This window comes from Elgaria multicarinata, chromosome 18 (assembly GCF_023053635.1).
Source record: "Elgaria multicarinata webbii isolate HBS135686 ecotype San Diego chromosome 18, rElgMul1.1.pri, whole genome shotgun sequence".
NCBI classification, from domain to species: domain Eukaryota; kingdom Metazoa; phylum Chordata; class Lepidosauria; order Squamata; family Anguidae; genus Elgaria; species Elgaria multicarinata.
In genome coordinates, this window is record NC_086188.1 from 245176 (window position 1) to 268711 (window position 23536).

Below are 23536 nucleotides of genomic sequence, written 5' to 3' on the forward strand. Positions count from 1 at the left end.
AAATGTTGCAGCCCCCTCTCTGCCTCCTGTATTTGTCTTTCCTCTCTGACATGGCTAGACAGCACTCTTCAAGAAACTGGATTTAAATCTGAGGCTGCTGGTTACGAATCCCTAATCTCAGCAGGGGGCTGATAAATTTTGAAGGGGAAATTTGCAGTCCAGGGAAACTGGCTAGAAAGAGCAGCAGGAATACAGAAGGATGGAAGTTGCAGGAGAAGCAAAAGGCTCAAGGAGAGGAAGTGTAGGGTAGTGATGATTTGTCTGGGTAATGGACTGATTGACACCACCCAGTGGGGAAGTGGTTGGTTTGTTTTTCTTATTTCAAGTGTTGATTTATAATTTCTCCCTGTTTATTAGAATTATAAATTGAATTGCTGAGTTACATGTTTTAAGAAAAGTTTTCTGGCCAATACTGCTGCTTCCCTTTATTTGGATTTTATATAAAAAGGCACACTACATAGTACTCCACCAGGTCAAGAGCTAGTTTATTGCATAGATTACATCCTGACATTCAGTATGCTGACTGGACTGACAGATTCTTGCCTTGGCTAAGCCAGCAAGATCTTTTCTGATGGATGTTGTGATGCTTTTTTCTTTCTAAAAAAATATGGATTCTTTCAGATAGCATTTCTACTTTACAGTCATCCCTACCTTACACTTTACAACCATCCCTGCCAATTACATCTCTTTCTCCTGTTGGGACCCATAATATCTATAGGTGAATAACCTTCTCCCCTGTCCTTCAGATATTTCAGGAATGACTAGACAATTTGTAACAACTGGGCTGTGTGTGGTTGTTGCTACTCTTATTTTATTTGCAGGTGTAATTTTAAAAGCCTTGCCTTATAAAGTGAAAGTAAGTAGAAAAGCATACATGGCTTTCTCTTACTCTTTTCCTGATGCTGCCTTGCTTTTATTGGGTACATGTAACTTTACTAGTTGCTGTTATATTTTAACTAGCTGATATACCCGGGGTTGCTCGGCCCCTCTAAGAGATATGTCTGCGAGGTAATCATCTTAAAGTAGTAGGCTGGTGCTAGGACTGTGAGTTAATTTTTAAATGAATTAAATTGCTCAAGGCATGCTGGGAGTTCTATGCCTAAACTGAGGCTAGAATGGAATGGTGTGGGGGAGGGGGAGGGGGAGGGGGGGGCTAAGCTTATCTTCATTTATATTGTTGTATATATTTAGCTAGATTTTGAAAAGAAAATGTTAAATCTTTAATACTTTTGTTTTAAATCTAATGACTTTTTAGGAAAAATCTTATATTAACTGCTCTGGGAGAATAAACAGGATGTAGTACAAATAAGTCATGCACAAGGAATTGTAGAAGGGCAGAAATAGGTCAGGCAAAACATACTGAAAAATAGTTAGCCCCTGAATTTTCAATGTGGGCTTTTAACAGCTGAGAATTCTACTTCGTTGATGTAGTGAAATTCACTTTGGGTCTGGCCACCTTGATAAAATAATGACGATGGAAGAGTGTTTGGCTAGAATATTATGGATATCCACCAAAGGTAAAATAAATTGTTTTATTGCACTCAGCAAATTGAGCCTAGGAAATGTGTTTGTAAATAAATAAATTGTCCCAAGAGATGTTGGCTCTTCAAGACATTGTAGCAAGGCCCTGTGTGGGGGACCTTCTTAACTCTTTCTCAGGTTCATCTATAAAATGGAAATAATAACTCTGTTCTACTACTTCACCAGGCAAGACTCTAAATTCACTTTCTTTGGCGAGCACAAACAGCAGCTCAATCTTAGCCAGTGGATGCTGTCAATGAGAAGTCGTTGGCTGGGTTCAGCCAAGTAGCAGCTTAGTTCTTAGCTGAGATGCAAGGATGTCAATATTCTGCAGCTTAGAATGGAAGCGTCTGAAGTCTAGGTTCCTAATGCAGCGGCGCAACTAGAAAGATTCTGTGTTTTCGAACCGTGAACCCATGCTGCCCTTTTTGACATGAGCCTGTTGTATCTTTTGGGTGTTTGTTTGTCAGGATAACCACAGCCTTTGCAAGCATGAGATATGGAACACCTGGGCATGGTGAGAACTGAGCAAGAGCCCTCTTCTGTTGACCTTGATACAAGAAATGCTCCCAAGTCTCATGACTATCAGTTAAGTAATAACAGGTAAATCTGATCTACTGCATAATTTATTGAAATTATTTATTTATTGTATTTCATAGCTGCCTTTCAAGGGTGTAGTCTACTCAATCAGATCCCCCGCCCCCAATAAAATAGACAGGCTTGTACTCTAGTACAGACAGTGTTGGCTAAGGTGGTGCGAAACCTGTTTCAACTTTTTAAAGTACAATGTACTCATCAATTCTCATGAAAAAAGAAGTGAAGCCCTTTTAATTTTACAATGCAATAAGCAGAACTGGTAATCATGTAGACTTATTGTGCAAAATGGGCTGGACAAAGGCCGTGAACGGAGCTTGAGGCACTGTGGGGTGGGTCACACATCTGGAAAATAGCTCAATGGCTTTTTTGGGATGGGTTGCACACACCCACACACCCGAAGGAACAGGGGCATAGTTTGGGGGTGCTCATCTTTGTCACTTGAGGCTCAGGTGGCTTCAGTGGCCAGCAGGGCCTTTTGCCAGCTTTGCCTGGTAGGCCAGCTACGGCCATTCCTGGACTGTGATAGCTTAGCCACAGTGGTACAGGCATTGATAACCTCAAGGCTGGATTATTGTAATGCCCTCTATGTGGAGCTACCTTTGGGCTGCGTCCAGAAGCTACAGCTGGTGTAGCATGCAGCTGCAAGGCTGCCAACTGGGGCCTCCTTCCAACAGCAAGCTACACCCTTGCTAAAAGAATTGCACTGGCTGTCAATAAACTATCAGGTCAAGGTGTTGTTGTTAACGCAGAAAGCACTAAACAACTTGGGGCCAGGTGACCTCGACAACTTCCTGGCCGCTTATGTCCTTGCCCAGTCTTTGCAGTCATCAGAGGGAGCACACCTGAGGTTGTCACGTGCTCCGGGGGTTGGCCTCAGGAGCACTTTCCCAACTGTCATTGGACAGGCCTCCACAGCTCTGGTGTTTAGACATTTTCTTAAAACTCATCTATGGTTTGCAGCATGCAGTAGAGGGTCAGTTTTATGGCTCATTGATTTGTATTGTGCTGTTTTGTTGACATAGTTATTGTTTTTATGTCATTGCATTTTGTATTCTCCACTTTAATACTTTTGTGGAAAGCACTATATAATTTGAATAATAAATAAATAATCAATACTAATTATTTTCATTATTAACATCTCTCTCTCTCCCACTTTTGGTAGAAACTAAAGTGGTGGAGAGGGGGTACAGGAATGAGCATAGCTGAAAAGGGTGCAGTGCTTATGTGCACAGCCACTAAACTGAAGAAGTATTTGAGGAGTATGAAGGGAAAAACACAACGGGAAGAGGATTTTCATAGGTAGTTGTGAAACTCTGAAAATAGTACAGCTAAATCATAAACTTAATAGAATGTAGGTCTTTTAGTAATGGCTGTGAAGCATAGTTGTCACTTACTTCCCTAAAGACTGGTTTTCTTTTTAAACAAGGAATCCATAGTAATGGATGTTAATAGTACAATCATAATTGTACATATGTGATTGTTATGCCCTCATTCTCATCGATGAGCCAGTCATTTTCATTCGGTTTACCAACCTACACTTTAAGGTCAGGAAACTCTTTAACCACTGTGTGGTTTACGGCACACGTGTTTCATCTGGTCTGTTCCAGCTTGTGTTCAGCATAAAAGAGAGTTGGGCTGCTAGCTGAGCACTATAAAGACTGTTTTGTTTGGACAATTGGCTCAATAAATAATTCACATAGCTTTCTTCAACAGCAGCAGTCCCTTGCCCAACCCAAAGGGCGCCTCCAGTTTCTCAGGGAAAACTGGCCCTTCCGTAATTTCTGGCCAGGTTGGTCTGCTGCCTTCCTTCATGCAAGACATTCAAAGGAGGGGTGACTTGGAATTATTGAGCTGTGAGGTATGTAATCTTTTAATTGGTTTCTCAATGATTTAACACTTAAAATTTATATAAAATTATGAAAGCCTTCTGTTATGAAAAATTGTATGATCGTCTGCCCTTTGGCTGCCATTCCCAATACATAAAAAAATGTACATTTTGTTAATTTGCTAAGGCCACGATCTGTGGTCCCACCACAGTGGTGCTCCAGTGCCAAGCGTCAGGCTGGTCCTGCAGCAGCTGCTGCTTTGTCCCAAGGCTGGCCATTGGCCCCTCTAGCCTGAGGACTCCCTGTTGACAGCGAGGTCTTTCCAAGCCTTCTGCCTGAGATCTGCTTGTCTGGCTAGGCCAGGGACTGGACTGGACCAGGGGCCTTCCGAGTGGCAGGGTGCCACACAGCCAAGCAACCCACTGGGGAACTGGGACACCGTACGGCCAGGCAGCTGTGCAACAATTGCCCAGTGTGGTACCAGCAACACCGGGTGAGGCTTCTGCGCCCTCGAGGGAGAGCCAGGGTGTGCTGCAGGCTCGCTTCTCTCGGCTACGACCTAGCACAGCTGCTCCTATCGGTTCTGGCAGGATCTGAACTGGGGTGGGGGTCTGTCACAGGCACGTCACACTAGGATGGGGCATTATGCTGTGTCTGCGTTTGTAGCCAGTTCGGGCATGAAGTAGAATACACATTTGTCTCACATTTTATTTATTTATTTATTCATTACATTTTTATACCGCCCTATAGCCAAAGCTCTCTGGGCGGTTTAATACATGGCATTTTAGCATGCCATGTATTAAGTATGTCAGTGTGCCATTATTTTAGTGCAAATTGCTGTAGTTCCATACTTCTATTTAGTCAAAGTACGTCGATCCCACTCCTCAGCCAAAAAGGCACCCAGAGTGTCTTAGTGGGATCAGTAGAGCATGACAGGCCCCACCCGCAGGCTTGTGATCTAAGAAGGCACAACACAACCCACGAAGAAAAAGTTATGGGGAGGGTAGAGGAAAAAATCAAGTTCTCTTTCAGTCTGGCTGGTGAAGTGGACCTTCTGTAGAGTTTGCTGGGATGGCTGCTGGTGGCCATTTATCTGCTTTGTACGTGAAAGAGTCTGATTTGGCATCTTTATAAGTTGCCAGGTGTTGAAGCATCTGCAACATGAAGAATTAAATATAGCAAAACAACAGTAATCGTTTGGACTGAAGTTCTCATTCTTTCCCCCATTTTTTCTTCATTTTTTAAAAAGTTTCATTCCATATTGAGGAGCTTGTCAGCATCTCGGGCAAAGGGTAGTTTTATCAGATGGGACTGCTATACAGCATGGTCAATTTCCTTGCCTGTGTGTCTGAGACCAAGCCCCTGCTGTGCTAGATGTAGAATAAAAATTGAGAAGGACATGTGTGTTCGTAATTTTAAAAATAATTTCATTTTTAATAGACCAGGTGGTTACAATTGTTCAGACTGGTGGAGAAGCAATGCCAAGACCAGATAGCTGCCCAACAAAAAGTGTTCCATTATCAACTCCATGTAAGTATTTCGGTTGGCTTGGCTATTTCAACTTGAAGTCGTGGTTCTCCAAAGTGTGGGGGAGGCCTGGACAGCAGCAAGGGATGTGGATGCTCCTCCCCTCCTACGGTATTTTACATGCATGTAATGGTAGCCTAATTTGGAATAGCGTGTGTGCACGCACATCTTTAAAAGACATGGGTACAGCGACGAAAATACGTATAAGCAATTCTCCTATGCAAACAGTCCAAATTCAAACATACTCATTTTGATATCCCATAATTGCACTAGAATAAACCTTGAATGCTAGGGTAGGTTTTATCCCAGAGTTCATCTAAATGCCTAAGACCAGAATAGCGTTACATTGTCAGCCTCCGCTCTCTTTCCAGCAGTGTAGGACTGTGTGGAGCTTCTCCTTGTACAGGTGCCGTTGTGAATAGGGCTGGGAAAGTCTGGATCAGTTCCTTGGGGCCGGATGAGACACCGGCCCTGTGCAGAACTGAAAACACATTTCAGATTCATGCATGTAAGCAGCAAAGTGGATGACCAGAAGCTTGGGATTTTCCCAATCTTGACTGTAATATGTGAGCACGATGAGCGGACATAAAAAGCTTCTCTTTCTCAGAAATTCCATTTCTCCATCCCCATTTCACAGGAAAATCAAAATATCAGAATCTCTGTATATGAAAACAGCTATATGATACATTTGAAATGTATATATTTGGTACATTTGAATATTTACATCCTTTTGGTTACTGTTTCTCCTTTTCCTGATGGCCCTCTTCACTAATAGTAACCAACAGCTCCTGAAATTGAAACAAATAACAAAGAGGTATTGTTCTTTTTTGTTCTCTTTCATCTTCCTGTTTCCACCTTCCTTCCTTTTTTTCTGTCTCTCACCTTTTGTCATTCATGCTCTTGTTTCTCCTCTGTGTGTAGTCTCAGATCATGTGTTGCTATGGAGAGGCCTGATTACTCACTGAGTGATGCCTGCCAGCGCTGTTTGTTTTTGAAACTAACCCTTCAGAAGGGCCACTGATGCACACAGGTTGTCTGTCCCAAATTTGGCCATTGTACAGATCCACTAAAATTTTTGTGAAGAATCCTGAAAAGCACTGGTCAAATCTGATCAGGATTTCTTAGGGTTGAGGGCTGGCTCTGTATTTATTTTATTTTTAGCAAAATAGAAGTACTCTTGGTGTTTGTCACTTTATAGAAAATAATGATGTTGCAGTAAATTCGGTTTGTACTGTGTATTGGTAAAGCTGAAAAGTGAATGGCTTTTATTCACATTTAGCTAATTCCTATGAAGGAATTATGGGGGTGGGTGGTTTTCGTTTGTTATTATTGTTTTTTAGGTATGTCTCACAGGATAATATAGAAAGGACAAAAAATAAGACCAAATATCAAAACAAAAAACTCTTCATATTAAAATTGCCTCCACAATCTAGCTCAGAAATTTTTTAAAGGTGAACAGTTACCAAAGTCTTATGTTTCCAAGATAAAAAAAGTATGTCTACAACTGCAACTTTAATTAAGGAATACTCTCTGTTGAACTTTGTACAGCTTAATTCCAAATCAACATGCTTCATATCTTCTAAAAAGTATACCAAGCAATCCCTGGTTGTGAGCAAATCAACTGTTTAAGTCAGGGAATCCATCAGAAGGCTTGTGACATCTGTCCATTGGCTGTCTATCCATTTGGGGGAGGTGGAAGTAGCTGGGCCTTTGCTCAGGAGGCAAAGGGATAGAGGTGAGGGCTATTAATTCTGGAAATAGTTGCATCCATGGTTTGGGGGGCAAGCAGACAGAGCAGACTGGGAATGGTTCTTGGCTTAGTGTCTCTCCAGATTTATCCATGGCTTTCCTTTAAAAAGTTGGACTTCCGTGGCTTATAATGTGTTTATAAATGTTCTGGTAAATCAACTTTGCAAGGTGAGAAACAATTCCTGCACATGGAGCTTTGCCAGACCAACACAATACTCACAAGTATGTCTGGGATGGTCTTTGTTTTTCTTACCTGCAAGTCTGCAATAGAGTTCCAATATAGTCTTACCCAAGCAACACTGAATTTGCACACGCATGCATTTTGATGGTCAAAGGGTGGCGGGAGCAACTCTTTGGATAGTCATTTGTACTCCATAACACATTGCTGCATGTTATGTCTGTATGTGGAACGTTTTATGGGAGTTACTGTGAAAAATAACAGAAGCTGACTCTTCTTCTGCAACTTTCTGAAATGCTTCCAGGTTTCTTTGCTTCCCCCCTTTTTAAACCCTCACACTTCTCTTTGTAGGGCATACAGAATGAAATCAGGCACTTGGTGAAACTGCAAAGCCAGAATGTGGGCTCGTGCACCAGGCAACTCTCTCCAGTCAAACTTGCAAACAGTTTCTCTCCATTAAAAAGTCCGATGGGGCTGCAGTCTGAACCCTTTGAAGAAGATGAGCTCTTTGCCCATCCGCTCAAATCCAGCCACACTGAGAGTCAGCCGGAAGCATCGGCCGGGCACCAGGAGTGCCTTGCGAACGGTGTGTCGATGAGCAGCGGGTACGGCACCTGTTCTCCTGCAGGACTGAGCCCTAGCAAATGTAAGGACGTTCAGATGTGCATGGGAAGCGCAGCAGAGAGCACCGGAGGACGCGATGGCGCATCATCAGTGCGGGAGGGATTAATTGCAGCCAGTATTCAAAACCAAGTGTGCACCCAAACACCTGTTGAACATTGTCCACCGCTAAAGGATGATGATATAGTTTTTCCCTCTGAATTTGAGCATATGATTCATGAAGGTCAGTGTGGAAAAACGAATTGGTAAGTGACCGACCTTGGAGGCCTTAGATTTATCTTTAGCGTTAGCATGTTTTTAGTGTGTCCGATTCCCTGCTCCTCGACTTTGTCACTAACATGTGCTGAGGTTTTTTTGTAAGGTACATTCCTTGTGTGGCGACGACCTGAAATGGTGTTGCTAATACAACAGGAGGCTGACGAATTCAAAATCCTTCTTGTTACCTGTGGGTGGGGTGGGGGAATCAAGATTTCTTTTTTTAAAAAAATAAAAAATAAGCAGACCAGTTGCTAGCATATGGCACTTCGTGCCTTTTGAATCCTGGTGGCTCTGCAGTTGCTGCATTGCAGTTTGACATTCACAATATGTGAAGAGTGAGGTGTTACAGAAAATGTAGGCAGCTGCCTTGTACTGCATCTGACCATTGGTTCGTCAGCATTATCTATGCTGACTGGCAGCGTCTCTCTCTATGGTTTCAGAGATGGTCGGCCCTGTCCTGACTGGAGATACCATCATGTGCTCTACCCGTAGATCAGTCTTCCCCAGCCTGGAGCTCTCTGGATGTTTTGGACTACAGCTCCCAGCATTCCTGACCATCAACCATGCTGGCCGAGGCTGACGGGGATTGAAGTCCATAATGTCCTGGGGGGTGGGGTGGAGGGGGCACCAGGTTGAAGCATATATAGACTGCTTCGTCGGTCTTGCTCTCCCCACAGAGTTTAATCCTCTGAAAACCTTTAAATCATCCAAAGCTGGAGATATGTAAAGATGTAAGAAATGTTCTGAAAGGAACAACATCTAAGCCTGAGAGGACCTGGCTGAAGCCACACTCCAGTCTGAAGCTACGGTAAACAAGTGTTTGCCTCCTAGTCATGGAGTTGTTGGGGTGAGAAATGCATTCCGCTGTGAATGTACTGAAACGTGGTAGTTGTATGCTGTCAGCTGCAGAGTTTATTATAGTGTGTGTGGTTTGACTATTATTTTTGATGGGTGTAATTTCATTGTGTCATTAGCAGTTTCAGTGCAGTGAATGAATAGCCTGTGCACATTTATTTCCAAGGCAGCAATGATGGGAATATGTGATTGCCTGTCCTCTGTCTTCACAATAGTCTGTCTGTAGCCCTGGCTCCTCATGAACTGTGCTTTGAGATATGGGTGCATTGGGTGGGTTTTTGATTTTTTCCTCCAGCTCTTGATCAGCAGACACTCTCCCAGCAAATGTAACATCAAAACTCCTCCCCCCCCCCGCCAGTTTTACAAGGGATTTGTGGTGTGTCTTGGGAGGGCTCCTGTTCAAAACGCAAATATACAGAACTCTCCTTGGAGAACGTGGAACTGGTCACTTGAATTCTGCAGCCTGGATCCTTGTATCATTGAATCTGTGTTACAAATATTTATAGAACTTGGAACATTTGAGTTTGTGGGAAAGGTATATATTTTTTCAGTTGCTCTGATATATGAGCTTCTGAAGGGATTGTTGAACTAATAATGAGTAGCATCTTCTCTTCATTTTGGTACAGAAATGACTTTAATCAAATTAATGGATGTCCTGTATTGGGCTCCAGGGAGCCTCTCTCCTTTGCTGAAAACCACAATATGAGTAGTCAGCTCAATGTTCCTCTTTCCTCCCTCAGCTGGCCTCCAACAACCCATCAGGCCAGAGGTAGTGTGATCTGTAGAGTGCCTGTGAGGGCACAGCAAGAAGCAAAGCTTCCAATACATGTGACTTGCAATGCTGAGACAAAAATCTCTCTCTCTCCCTATCTCTCCTTTTGTTTTGGTTTCCTCCTTCCTGCAGTAAATCTTTAACATCATGGGCTCAAAAGCTGAAACAAAACCAAGTGAAGAGAACAAATGTGGAAGAAGGTGATGCGCATTCTGTGCAAGGAAAAGAGCAAACACGGACCTTGGGGAATGTGAGTGGTAGGCCGGCCTTTCGTCCTAGTCCCCTTCTTCAACATAAAAGCCTGTGCTCATCCAAGGCTCCTTCATTTGGGCTGCAATCCCATGGAACTCAAAGGGGGTACAGGTTTTTCACATCACCCTGGGCTCTAAAGAGTTCTGGAGAGCTCCTTTAGAATTCTGACTGGCTCTGATTGAGATCCGGAGCAGATTTACAGCCCCACTGACGTCACAGCCCCAGCCCTGTGTGCCTGCCTGGATCTTCCCCGTCCCCTCTTTGAACTCTCTTGCCCCTTACTTGTCACAAACAGGTTTTGAGATCCCCTTCCCTTTCAGAGGCGGTGGACCATGTGGCCGCAATGCTGCTCTTCAGGGTGGGCTGGCCTTAGCGCCTCCTGGGTCTGCAGAATTCTTTGCATGGTTCTTCGCATCCTGGCGGGTGTGTCAGTTCTTTGCCCCATCAGGCACTGAATGTGGCCTATGCAGTGCAGCCTCAGGTGGCAACCCACCCCGTGCACCTGTGCCCAGAGTAGGCACCATTGAACTCAGTGGGACCGCCCTCTGTGTAGACATGTAAAGGATTGTGCTGCTAGTGGACTCTGGTGTTAACTTTGGTTAAATGGCTACGGATAGTTGCTTGTAAAACTTTTTTTCAGTATTGCATTTGTAGTTACTGTGCACATTCTTTCTGTAATCTGTGCATTTTGTCACATTTAAATTGATGTATTTGTCTATAAATCATTGGGTTTTCTCCCCTTCTATGGAATTATAGACTAACCCTTCTGCTGCTGTTTCGCCATCTTATACTTTTTACCTCAATCAACCAAATGGAAGCCAGAATTCTTTAGCGTCTGATATTTCAGGTATAGTTAATTGCTAATACTTTCCCTTTTTTGTTTGTTTTTTATTAGCATGTCCCAAAATCGCAAGCAAATGTAAAAGTTTGGCATGATTATCATGGTGTTTCTCCTTCTTTTCATTCTGCTCCTTGAATATTGCAGTGACTGCGAAGTATAAGATCAAAGGCACAATCCAGGGGGGAAAGCAAGCACACTTAAGGCTGCAATTCTATACTTATTTACCCAGGAGTAAACCTCATTGAACTTGATGTGGCTTATTTCTGAGTAGACATGTATAGGATTATGTTGTAAATCCCACTGAGTTTAGCAGTGGGATCCTATGTGCACTGATTTGAAAGTGTGCATCGCGCTTTGAACTCAGTAGAACCAATTACCTCTGAGTAAATATACATAGGATTGAGCTATTAATCTCTTTAATTTCAATAGAACTCAGAAGAAACCTTTTAAGAAGAATTACCAGTCTCAGAAATAGGTACTTGAATTTTACCAAGGAATTTCAATACCAGATACTCAACATCAGCCACTTATCCTCGTAATATTAAGACCCTATGCATGCTTACTGAGTACTTCTGAGTTTAATTGGTCTTTCCCCTAACTGAACCAGGCTTCCATAAATTTATATGAATTTATATCTTTCTGTCTCCAGGCGGAAAGTCCTTGTATTCCTCTTCTACCTACTGCCCAGCGAGAGCTTTACAGGGGAGGAATGGAAGGCTCTGTATATGTATATGTGTGTGTGTGTGTGTGTGTATCTGTCCGTAATAATCCCTGCTTTCCATCCCAGGGCACTAATGCACCCTGTCGATGTTCTGCCCCCTGTGCTATCAACAGCTTTTTTAAAAAAGTATTATTCCTGCACACAGTATCTTGGAGGCTTTCCCTGCTGATCGCTAGAATTAAATTGATGGCCTTCACTGGTAACTGTATTTGTGGATCCCTCGTTCCTAGAGTGTTCCTAGAATTGCAGACCCAGAATTGCTAACCCTCCAACAAGCCATGTCACCCAGGTTCGGATGAGATGACAGCTGTGTTCATATGACCCACGACGTGCAGTACAGATTGTAGGGTGGATAAAAGGCCATGCTCCATGCCAACTATCATGGGGGATTATGCAAGTGAAGGACATGGGTGCAGGTGGGGGGAGAAGCCATGATGTCTTCCTTCCCCCATCGCGATTGTCCCTACACACCCAATAAGTCACAACGGGGCAGCGATTATGCAAATCGTGTCCCACACATGGCGACAGGCACCATGGCTCACAAGAAGCCACTGTGGCCTGTTTTGATTGTACGAACTGGCCCTTTGTGTGGGGTAGCTGCTGGTGAGCAGAGCTTGCTTTATTTATTTATTTTAATTTACAGCATAATCCTGTGCATTTTTACTCAGAACTAAGTCTGTCTGCATTCACAAGTCATGCTAACCCATTGAGCACGATGTGAGTGAGCTGGAATAAGCCACAGTGAGACATGACCGCCCAGGGAGCTTCAGCTATTGGGCGGTATAAAAATGCAACAAATAAATAAATAAATAAATTGGCTTCTTTAAATCAAATTATTGTTGTTTGTTTAATTGCTTTGTAGTCTGCTTAACTATATAAAAAGAGATCTCAAAGCAGTTTAAAATATAAAATGCTCGATTAAAAAACATCCACAGTTTTGTATGCTCTGTTCATCAAGGAACAAAAAATACAAAACATCTCAATTAAAAAACATTTCAAATAAAAAATAATCATTGAAACATTAAAACTAGAAGACCCAACAGTCAACCCAAGGAGCACTACAGTCAGCCAGGGAAGGCCTGGGAGAAAAGGTGGGTCTTTCACTGGCACCTAAAACACGCCACTGCTGGCGCCTCCAGCTTGCCACGCAGAAGGGCATCCCATAAAGTCAGCTGAAATGGCAGCCTGCAGTGTAGCAGAAGCCCAAGCTGCTGGGCGGAAGGTGGGGCGAAGAGAACACCGCTGGCTGCCGCTGGCTGGTTCCTGTCGCTCTCAAGTGTCACTTGGTGAGATGTCCACTGCCTTGGGTTCCTTGGAGGGGAAAAGGTGGGATAGGAATGTAATTAATAAAACGTTTGACCATGGCTGCTGCGTCCAGTGGTATTTCTTAGTCAACGATTTCATATATGTTGCTACCTGCCTGAAGACTTTAGAATCAGACAATCTGTAAACCTTTAATTAGATACCCAGGCTGGCAAATCACTTTATTTTGCCCCAAGCACAATCTGTTTGGGTAGGGGGTGGAGGTGGAACATATGAGAAGTGCCATTTGGTTTTAAATCTGTTTTCTAGAACGTATTTCCCTCTTTCACCACCAGCGGCGTTGACTTTTACAACAGCTGAAGTAGCACAGTATTGAAAGGCCCATTTGTTAATCAGACTCGGCAAACGAGTGTACCTGTTAAATCTAATACAAGGAAGAGTGATTCAGTTGGTGATCATGTTGAAATATTGCTAAGCACAAATATTTTCATTACATTCTTGACACTAGCTCCCCGAGTTCTCCACAATATTAATACGCTGTCTTTAGCATTATTTCATGTCGAGCCCTGTTACCATTAAACCTCTGAAGCATAATATTTCAGATATGAGTATTTCATAAGACTGAATTTGCAGCCATAATGTGAAAATCAAAAGAAGTAATCTTAGGCTTCACAGCTCACTTCTATGCAGAAATCAACTTTTGATGTATTTTTTACTCTTTAGGACTGACATACTGGAAACTAGATGAGAGAGAGATGTACCACACTTTGCCTGAGAATCTTGGAAATGAATTCAGCACCTTCCAAAGAAAGGTGTCCTCGGAGCAGGTATCGTTTGTCTTTGTTTGATATTTTGCTGGATGCTGTAAAGTTGCTTTTTCTGTTCTGCCACTGTGGCTGTTTAGGATCAGTTGATGCGCTTTTGATGCCTGTGAGCATTGAGGGCAGGGGTGGGCAACTTGTGGCCCTCCAGATGTTTTGGCCGCTCACTCTTACCAGCCTTAGCTGGTATAACCAATGGTGAGGGACACAAATTGCCCACTCCTGATTCAGGGGGGCTCCAAGATGGCCCCCTTCTTCTGCAACACCCTTTTTTTCTCTGCCACCCCCCCCCCCCCACTTGAGAATCTGATCCTGTAGGTCTGCTTGAAGGTGAGTCCAATTGTAGGGCAATTGAAAAGGTAGACAGTTATTTAAGCAGGTGGCTGGCTGGTGAATGATCTGTGAACATTTTTTCCTCTGAAGAATTGTTTTCAATATGAGATACCTGCTTTAAGGGCTTTCCCCCTACAGCCCCAAATAAAGGATAAATATAAGTAAGCAAATTCCCATGGTTTGCTTACTATTATTGTCGGATTCACCAGGTGAGTCTTGTCTGTTCCCAGCAGTTAGCATAGGAGTCGCTTTTTATGCGGACTGGACCCAACCTACTACTACTTGTGTCAACAATGGCTAGTTTCTAATAAATACAAGTGATAAAATTTATTATTTACCTTTATTATATTTATATCCCATCTTTCTTCCATGGAACCAAGGTAGCAAAAGGAGAGAGGGGAAACACAGGAGAGGGCTCGTCGTTTTGATCACATCACCCCGCTCCTAAAATCCTTTCACTGGCTCCCTATCTCCTACGGAATTCAATACAAGCTTCTCCTTTTGACTTTTAAAGCTTGTCATGGCCTGGCTCCTCCCTATCTCTCGTCTCTTCTTTCACCTTACTGTCCTGCTCGCACCCTTCGCTCTCATAACACCATGTCTCTTACTCGCCTAAGAGTTTCTACTTCTCTCGCTCGTCTTCGCCCGTTTTTGCTCGCTGCCCCCTAGGCCTGGAATTCTCTTCCAGTGCATCTGCGAACCACAACTTTGATCTCAGTTTTTAAAACTTATTTGAAAACATTTCTTTTCTCAAAAGCTTATAATCTGTAGTGTGACGATACTAGTTTTTATTATTTGTTTTATTGTCCCCCATGCTGGTTGGCCTTTCCCCTCCCTGCTTGTTTGTTACTGTGATTTTGGAATGTAAGCCATATGGCAGGGTGTTTTGTATTTTGTTTTATTTTGTTCTGTACAGCACCATGAAAATTGATGGAGATATGGGTAACTGCAAATAATTCCATTTTAGCTTCAACAGGCAGTAAAACAGAACTTCTTTTTACCAATAAAATGATCCAAAGCCTTTCCCCCCTGTAATTTACAACAGCTGACCTTTGATAAGCTTCAGTACTTGAAAAGGCAAATGGGAAAAATTATTAGTTGGGTGTTCTTTTGGGGGGTTGGGGGCAATTGTATTTGGAACTGCCATTTTCATTTGGAGTGTGGCACCTCTGTCCTTCTTAGATTGTTTTCTACATGGAATATATACTGTTATGTTTGTGTGAGTGAGAAGGAGAGAGGGGGGACAATTCAGATGTCTGCTGGCCTTCAGGGCTAAACCAGACAGGATGCCGTTCAGACGATTAGCAATTGCGTAAACAGCTTTTAACAATTCGGTGCCTGGTTTGTATCACGACTATAGTAGGGGATAAAGGGTTAGGGCCTACTTCTTGGGACCAATCCAGATTGGGCTTTTGCACCAATGGTTTATAGCCATTCGTGCCGTTGCTAATTGTGTGACTGGTGTCTTGCCGAGTTTGGCCATCATTTTTAGAGTTATTTTTGCATCTCGTACATATATCATCCCTGGCTTTCAAGGAGAAACCAGGCAAGTTCTTCTGTTGCTGAGAAACATTTTCCTTTTGAATAGAATCGCCTGGGGAAATTGGCTGGAAGCTGTTATTGGCCCTTAGTTGAAAATAATTTCAGACAGAGGGAGAACTGCTTTTATTGAAAAGTGAATATAATGGGCCCAATCCAGCTCAAGGGTTCTTGACACATGTGTAAGTGCTCTGATGGACATGGGTGTTTGTACCTACTAGGAATTTTGTAGAGGGATGTGAAATGGCGCTAGGGAGACATGGTAAGTTTGAACAATTCAACAGAAACCTAAATATGGGTTGCCCAAAAATCGTTTTCTGCACGGGTAGCTGTGTTAGTCTATTGCAGCAAATAAAACGAGAGACTTGTAGCACCTTAAAGACGTGCGAATTTGTTTTGGCGTAAGCTTTCATGGATACTGTTCACTTCATCAGATGTAGCTGATTATTAAGGTACTGGACAAAATTTAAGGTGCTTCCGTCTTGTCAATTGCAGTTGCACTTCCTGGTTTGAATGTGAAGATGGGAGCAGATTTATTTATTTGCCGAGCATTCCGATAGAACTCCAACAGCACACTTTTCCTTACAGCTCCGTAAATGCAATGGGCGACAGATGGACTCTTAATTTAATTAAAGCTGAAGATTCTAGGGAAGGTGCTCATAATATTTCTGAGGGTGGGGCCCTTAGAGTGCTCCCCTGTTTTTTGGCTATGGCTTTAGAGAGCGACTGTCTGTACAGACCTTCTCATTTCCCAGCAGTGTCAGGAGTGAGCTCAGCCTGTGTCCTCTTGGAGTGAATGGGGAACCCCCTCTCCCCCCCCCCCACGTGACTTAGACCCCACATGGATTAATATCATAGCATTCAGCTTTTCCTCCCTCTGAGGAAAATGTAAGTTCACCTGGTCATCTTTGGATTAAATATAACAGATGTTTTGCTTAAAGTAACAGCTTTCTTAATTGCTTTATTGTTAGTTGTCTTCTGGTGATGAGATGAAGCCATCGTCCTTAAAGGACATTTATCATAAGAAACAGAGGGAGAGTAAGCTGCTTACAGACTGGAGCCTTTCCCCATCACAATCAACTCACCCCCCTGAGGTAATGGTTTGCATTTCAGCTTTCTTTTCATTTTATTATTTATTTATTTCTTACATTTACATCCTGCCTTTTTGCCTCTTGAAAGGAACTCAAGTCAGTTTACATGGTCATCCTAGTCCCCATCATCATCATCATCATCATCATCATTATTATTATTCCTTTTTCCCAGTACTCAGACTCACAATAGTCCTATGAGATGGGTTAGGCTGAGAGTCAGTGGCTGGCCCACAGTCAGCCAGTGAGCTTCATGGCCTGGTGAGGACTAGAATCCGGGTTCTCCAAGTTCCAGCCCAACACACTAACCACCGTGCCATTTTAGACTGGCCATTCTCTTCCAGACTGCAAAACGCAATTAAATCTTCCCTTGACACAAGCTCCAAAAGTAGATCTTTGTAAAGAAAAATATATATGATATGCTACACTAGTCACCCTAGTGTCTCATTGTCCTCTGTTATCCCTTTCTCTAATAAAATCAGGTACACAAGATAAAGGTTGTTTATTTCACATATCTCAAGAATGTCACCATCAGCTCTTCTACCAAACAAGGCTTTTATTTGACCCAAAACCAATATTTTAAAAATGGCTGCTTCCCATTCAAGTGGAAGCCCAGAAATTTCAATACAACTTACAACCTTAAGTCTGGCCAGTAGAGGGGAGAAGAGGCTGGGGGGCAGGGGGTGGGGGAATAGGATGAGACCAGATCCAAAGTCCCCTCTCTTCCCTGACAGATCTCTGGATTAGGCCTGTGAATGATGCCAGACTGAGACGGTTGTAGTAGTTTTTTTCCCTCTCCCATTGGTTTCAGTGGGAAGGAAAGAAGGATGTGGGTTAGTGGAAGAAAAACACTGCACTCCTCCTATTCTAGCTGAAGCAAGCTGGCAGGGTTTGGGAAGTGGAGGTTCACCTGCTAGCTAACGCTTCCACCCCCCACCCCACCCCTTTATCAAATGGAAGCTGCAATTTACCTCCTAAGGATTTCCCCACTGGCTGTTCTTGTACCAAAATGAAAGGCCCTTCACCAGGATGCTGGATATTGATGTTCAGTTCCAGTGACCGTGATGCTTTCTTTCTTTTTTCCCTCTAGGTCCTAACCCTGGACCCGACGCTGCATATGAAGCCAGGCCAGCAGAATCCAGGACTTACTTCCCCCTGCTTCTATGGAAACCCTGAGAGGGTTTCCTTTTCTCCAGACTCTATGGCAGGCCCTCCTTTTTCCGTTCCTTCAGACACAGACTCATTTTCCCACATGAGCACAGTAACGTCACCTCCGTCTGCTGGGTCACCCAGATTCACTGCTGGGGGAGCGGCTTTGCACATTGACCCCTGGGATGCGTGCATGTTCCAGGATGAAGCCAACCCCTGCGGTTCTTCTGATCTAAGCCATGAGATCTTCAACATTGAGGACGAGGACAACTTAACGCTCACCCCGCCTTCAGCCCCCCAGTCCCAGGGTCTGTCTGCGGAGAACAGCTTGCCAGAATGCCATGTTCCGGTGATGTGTGTGGAAGATCCTGTGGTGTTCTCCAAGTAAGGCCGCCAGGAGGAGGAGGAGGAGGAGCGTTGCCTTTCCAATTGGGATTGCAATATTCCGCCGTTTGCAACTGCTGCTTACGCTCCATTCCAGAAGGCTTTGGTTAAATCATATAAACAGAATCATAGAATCCTATAATAGCAGAGGTGGAAGGGACCTACAAGGCCATCGAGTCCAACACCCTGCTCAATGCAGGAATACATTCAACCTTGTTACAGGCTTACAAATAGCAACTTCCTGGTCGCCTGTGCTGAATACGAATAGCCACCAGATGACTAGTCTGGGAAACTTAGCTAATGTTGTTGATTCTTCCTCTTTTTCTGTAGACCATAAATCAGGGGTGGAGAACCTGTTTCAGCCTGGAGGCCAAATTTAATTTCGGAATTATTTATTTTTAGGGCTACATTGCAGTGCTGAGCAGGGCCAAAGGGGTGGGTCAAAAATAATACATGTAGGTTGTATCCTAAGGGTGCAACGCTATGCATGGTTTGACAGAAACAAGCCCAACAATGTCCAACATTCCCTATCCAGGTTGGGGAATGCTGAGAGTTGTAGGAATCTTCCCCTGCCCAAAGTGCATAGGGTTGCACTCTTAACCCGTCGTGCCGGTGCCTGGAGCACCTCTCTAAAAAGGGCCTTCCAGCACTGGGCTGCCATCACTGAAAAAGCCCTCCTGTTGTTGCAGTGCATCCTTCTGCTAAGGACCCAGCTTATGCCTTGGGGCGCAGTCCCATACATGTTTAGGCCCAAAAAACTCCTACATCTCTCAACATGCCCCAGCCAGCATGAATGGTTGGGTGGAAATGCTGGTAGTGGTAAGACCTTGTTCTGACTAAACATGCATGGGATTGTGCTGCAAAGCTCTGGGGGGCGACAAGGGAGATCAGGGGGCTGGAGACAAAGCCCTCTCAGGAGAGACTGAAAGAACTGGGCATGTTTAGCCTGGAGAAGAAGAGAAGGCTGAGGGGAGACGTGATAGCACTCTTCAAGGACTTAAAAGGTTGTCACACAGAGGAGGGCCAGAATCTCTTCTCCATCCTCCCAGAGTGCAGGACACGGAATAACGGGCTCAAGTGACAGGAAGCCAGATTCCAGCTGGACATCAGGAAAAACCTCCTGACTGTTAGAGCAGTACGACAATGGAACCAATGACCTAGGGAGGCGGTGGGCTCTCCCACACTCAAGGCCTTCAAGAGGCAGCTGGACAGCCATCAGTCAGGGATGCTTTAAGGGGGATTCCTGCATTCAGCAGGGGGTTGGACTCGATGGCCTTTTGGGCCCCTTCCACCTCAATTAGTCTGTGACTTTCAGTAACTGAGCCTCAGCAGAGTCATTTCAGCGTCTTAGAATGGGGAAAAGCTGCACATGAGTCAGAACATCGCCAAATGGTCAGTGGTGGGAGGGAAGAGCAGGGCCTGGGGCATGAGATACGACCCTCTTGCCCACTCCGGAAGTGCTGGATTGGGCTTGCGATGCCCACTCTTGCCATAAATGGGGGTTGTCAAGTGCTTTCGGTGGACTAGTGAGTTCAAGGAACACTCTCCAATTCTCTTGTCCATTTAGAACTTTTTATGCACTATGGATCTTGTGGTTCATTGGGGAAAACCAGTCAGTAGAGAAATTTTGAGCAAAATGTTTACCACCAGTGCCCACATGTTCATTTTTTGTGTCAAAAACACTGCTGTCCAGTAAGATGAGAAGGTGTTCTGACATGTTTTTAATTTCAAAAACAGGATTAGGCAGAATTTGCGGGAGAAACATGCCCGACATATTGCTGATCTACGGGCTTATTATGATTCAGAAATTCAAAGCTTAAAACAGCAGCTGGAGGCAAGCCATAAACCTCCTTCGGAAGACTGGGAGCACATCAATCAAAGCCTTGCTGACAGGTAAGAAGAGTTGAGAGGCTTTCAAATGATGGGCCTATTTTTCTTTAGGCTTTTTTTTTAAAGCCGCCCTGTCCTGTTCCAACACTAATGCAGTGTTGGAACCTAGTTTTACAATACCTGGGTTCAAATCACTTTCTAGTGCAGTTTTGGTCACTATCCCACAGGCCAGTTAGGTAACTCAATGAAAGTTCTTGAGAAAACATTCAAAATCCTTTTTCTTAATATTTTTTTTACTGTTATACTTTTTTAATAGCAATCATTTTAATTTTTAGATGTGACCAGTTAGAGGCAGCATTGAATGAAGCTAATAATCGCGTGCGGGGCCTTGAGAATAAAAACAACACTCTGGAAATGGAGGTGGTAAGTGTCCGTTGTGGGTCAAATAGAGGGATCCAGCGAGAAGGCACAAGTCCGACCTGCCTGTGTCTCCAGAGTCGTTCATTAGGCCCAAGCCCGGAGTCACAAATCAAGCGAATATTCTGGCATGGATGCTGGTTCCCCGCTAGAACCCTAGTTGTGGGGTTTGGGTTCTTTTTTCCCTTTTATATCTTGCCTTTCACCAGAAAAGCTCTCGCTTGCGATACAAGCAGTAAAATATAATTCATTCAGGAAAAACAACAACATTTTAATACCGACCATTAAGACTACAAGTAGAAATGACTTTGTCACCTAACAATTAAAACATGGCACTGGCGCTACTAAAAGACAGGATACGAAAGCAAAGATGTATGGGGCAGGTGGGTGTACAGGGTAGCCATAGTCCCTAGGCAGCATGGCTGTGGGACCCAACCATTCCAGGGGAAAAGGAGCCAAGTGGCAGCACATCCCACTAGTGGATGGGGGTATGGCACTGCACACAGGACCTCACATGCTCTGTGGGGCTGCCTGTGGGAGGAATGAGCAAAACAGCCCTGCAATGAGGCCTGTGAGGGTCCTCTGCTGATGCTGTGGTCACACCCAGCTGCATCAGGGCCTCTGTATTTTATTGATCACCTGTTGTGGCTATTTCTAACAAAATTAAAAACAACAACTGGGAATTGCTTTGGCAAATGGGTTGTCTTCATTCTTGCGCTGCAAAATTGGCATCTATTAAGTGTGGAGGCTTGTGGGACTCTCTTGGATTGTTTGTGTTTCAGATGGACTGGAGGGAGCGTTTTAGTGCCGTCAGCAATACAACCAAGGCCTTGCAGGAGCGCCTTGAAGAAATGCGCTCTGGCAGCAAAGAGAAAGATAACACCATCAGTCGTCTCAAGAGGAGGCTTAAAGATTTAGAAGAAGCCTTTGAAAAAGCCTACAGGCTCTCGGATAATAAAGATGCCAGATTAAAGGAAGAAAATAAAATGTTTCAAAATGTAAGTTGCAAAACATAAGGCAATGCCTTCATTTAGGCTAAATGCTGATCTGGGACGGAAGAAGTTTTGAACAAGTTCAGCCAAGCACTGCATTTGTGATGCCAAAGTGTAACCCAGTTGCTGTATAACAGGGTTCTTGCTTGAGATGATCTTTCTAAAGCCTTATAAGAGGAACCTCCTCCCCCCACTATTTTGGTAATTTGGCAAATCCTTAGTGGAAATGTCTTTAATAAAAGTATAAAGCTGTCTCTCCTGAAACAAGGGTTCCTTTGTGGTGGGCTATGTTGTGAGAAAGAAACTGTGGACATCGAAAGAAAAGAGGCATTCCATTCTGTTTAACCTCAGAGCGTTAGGCTTTGCTTTTCAACAGCAGGGAAGACAGGTCTTGGATAGCGCTGCCTACTCAGTTTCTTTCCTGTCTCCTGCAGTTAAAAAAATGTGCTGCTTAGCTCATACTCTCTGTTTCTGGTATTTCTAAACTAATTCTATGTTTCTCATCGGGCAATTTTCTTTTAGATCAACTCATGATAGGCTAAAATTCATCATATACGAAGTTGAATTAAATTCTTTTTAGATGGCTGTGTCTAAGGTTGCTGTTGAGTAAAGTGTGAGAGATTCCTGGCCCGTGTCTGTTGTTGTTAACATTTGTGGTCTTGTAGAATTTTAGCTAACTGGATTTTTACCTCAGTGATTTAAAAAAATATCTCAGATTGATGACAACAATTTCTTTCTTTATAGCTTTTAGGAGAATATGAGTCCCTTGGGAAAGAACATGAGAGAGTAAAGGTGAGAAGCAAATCAGCTGTGTGCTGAAAATGGGGAGGACCAGAGGCTCGGAGCCTTGGAGTCCATCCAAAGGGCTTGCTGCTCAGTACAGAGGGTCCCCAGGCTGGAGGCCTCTGCCTAGTCTGTGCCCCCCTGGCAGGTTGGAGGCAGGCAGGGCAGGAGGAGCGCCGCACAGGCCCACCCCACCCTTTCCTTCTTTTCTTTACAGTGATCCATCTTCCTGTGGGTAGGGCGGGTGACAGAGAAGATTTAGGATCCTGTGGATCCTGATTCCCTCCCGCCCCATCTCTCCCCCATCCCTGAGCTCTTCCAATATCCCCTGCTGTGACTTCAGAAGAGCAGATGGCACAGCGCTTTCCACGGTGGCTGCAAGGGGGAGGATCCAATAATGGGTTCCCCCTTCCCAAGGTCATTGCAGCGTCTACAGCCTTCGGAACAGGATTTGCCATATGCGCCACACCCTGGGACACTTTCACAGCGCCCCTCAGATGGTTCTGCTCAACTCAGAAGGGATATGCCGTGGGTGTGCATTTGACCATTGTTCGGAACGAACGTGCTAAGGGGGAAAAAACTTTTGTTGGCATGACATCTTCACTCTGGATTAGGAGCAACGGCCACCCAGTAGCCACAAATCCAGTCTTGAAAATAGAATTTGTCACCTGTTAAACCTCTGATTCATTGACCTTTATCATGCAGATTATAGTGTATCACAAGCATGAGGACAGGAGCCTCCGAGGTGTGTCTCTGCCAAAGGGGCCTAAAAGCAGGAAGCCTCTGAGAGGGAAGGGTTGCTTGAGCAAGTGAACAAAGCCACATGTGCCCACACATGCGCACGCATGGTTGCCAGCCAGCGTGGAGCGAGCCCGACAGGCTCCATATACTGATTAATCGTTAGCCGATGATGAAGCCAAACTTGTCCCCTGAGCTTTCTCCAGAGGAAACTATAGAAGGACTGATGCCTTGAGAAAGGGAAGATGTATTCAAGATTAGCAAAGAGATCGAGTCTGTGTTTACTGTGCACTTCCATACGTGTGGTTTTTTCCTTCCCCACAGGATACTTTAAATATAACAGAGAACCATCTGCTGGATGCCGACACACAGATTTCTGATTTGAAAAGGTAAATGTGGCGTTCTGTCTGACGTGGGAAGTAAGGCGCCACACCCCATCCCACCCCGATCTTTGAAGCACTGCTTTGAGACTTGGGACAAG

At 44.1% G+C, this 23536-nt stretch overlaps 1 protein-coding gene across 3 annotated transcripts in view; it reads left to right on the forward strand.

Annotated features, from left to right (window-relative positions):
- The window catches only part of MPHOSPH9 (M-phase phosphoprotein 9), a 35573-nt gene that overhangs the window by 3287 nt on the left and 8750 nt on the right, over window positions 1-23536 (forward strand). For 2 of the 3 annotated variants that reach the window (XM_063143830.1, XM_063143831.1), the window contains exons 2-15: window positions 1992-2124; window positions 3832-3976; window positions 5385-5474; window positions 7750-8264; window positions 10037-10154; window positions 10913-11003; window positions 13705-13808; window positions 16646-16768; window positions 17853-18295; window positions 20033-20188; window positions 20461-20548; window positions 21325-21540; window positions 22279-22326; window positions 23380-23444. In XM_063143830.1, coding sequence (XP_062999900.1) covers window positions 2021-2124; window positions 3832-3976; window positions 5385-5474; window positions 7750-8264; window positions 10037-10154; window positions 10913-11003; window positions 13705-13808; window positions 16646-16768; window positions 17853-18295; window positions 20033-20188; window positions 20461-20548; window positions 21325-21540; window positions 22279-22326; window positions 23380-23444 — 2306 coding nt within the window. In that variant the 5' untranslated portion in view covers window positions 1992-2020. Of the gene's footprint in view, window positions 1-1991; window positions 2125-3831; window positions 3977-5384; window positions 5475-7749; window positions 8265-10036; window positions 10162-10912; window positions 11004-13704; window positions 13809-16645; window positions 16769-17852; window positions 18296-20032; window positions 20189-20460; window positions 20549-21324; window positions 21541-22278; window positions 22327-23379; window positions 23445-23536 lie in introns of those variants that run through there. The other variant, XM_063143832.1, reaches the window with a different exon arrangement.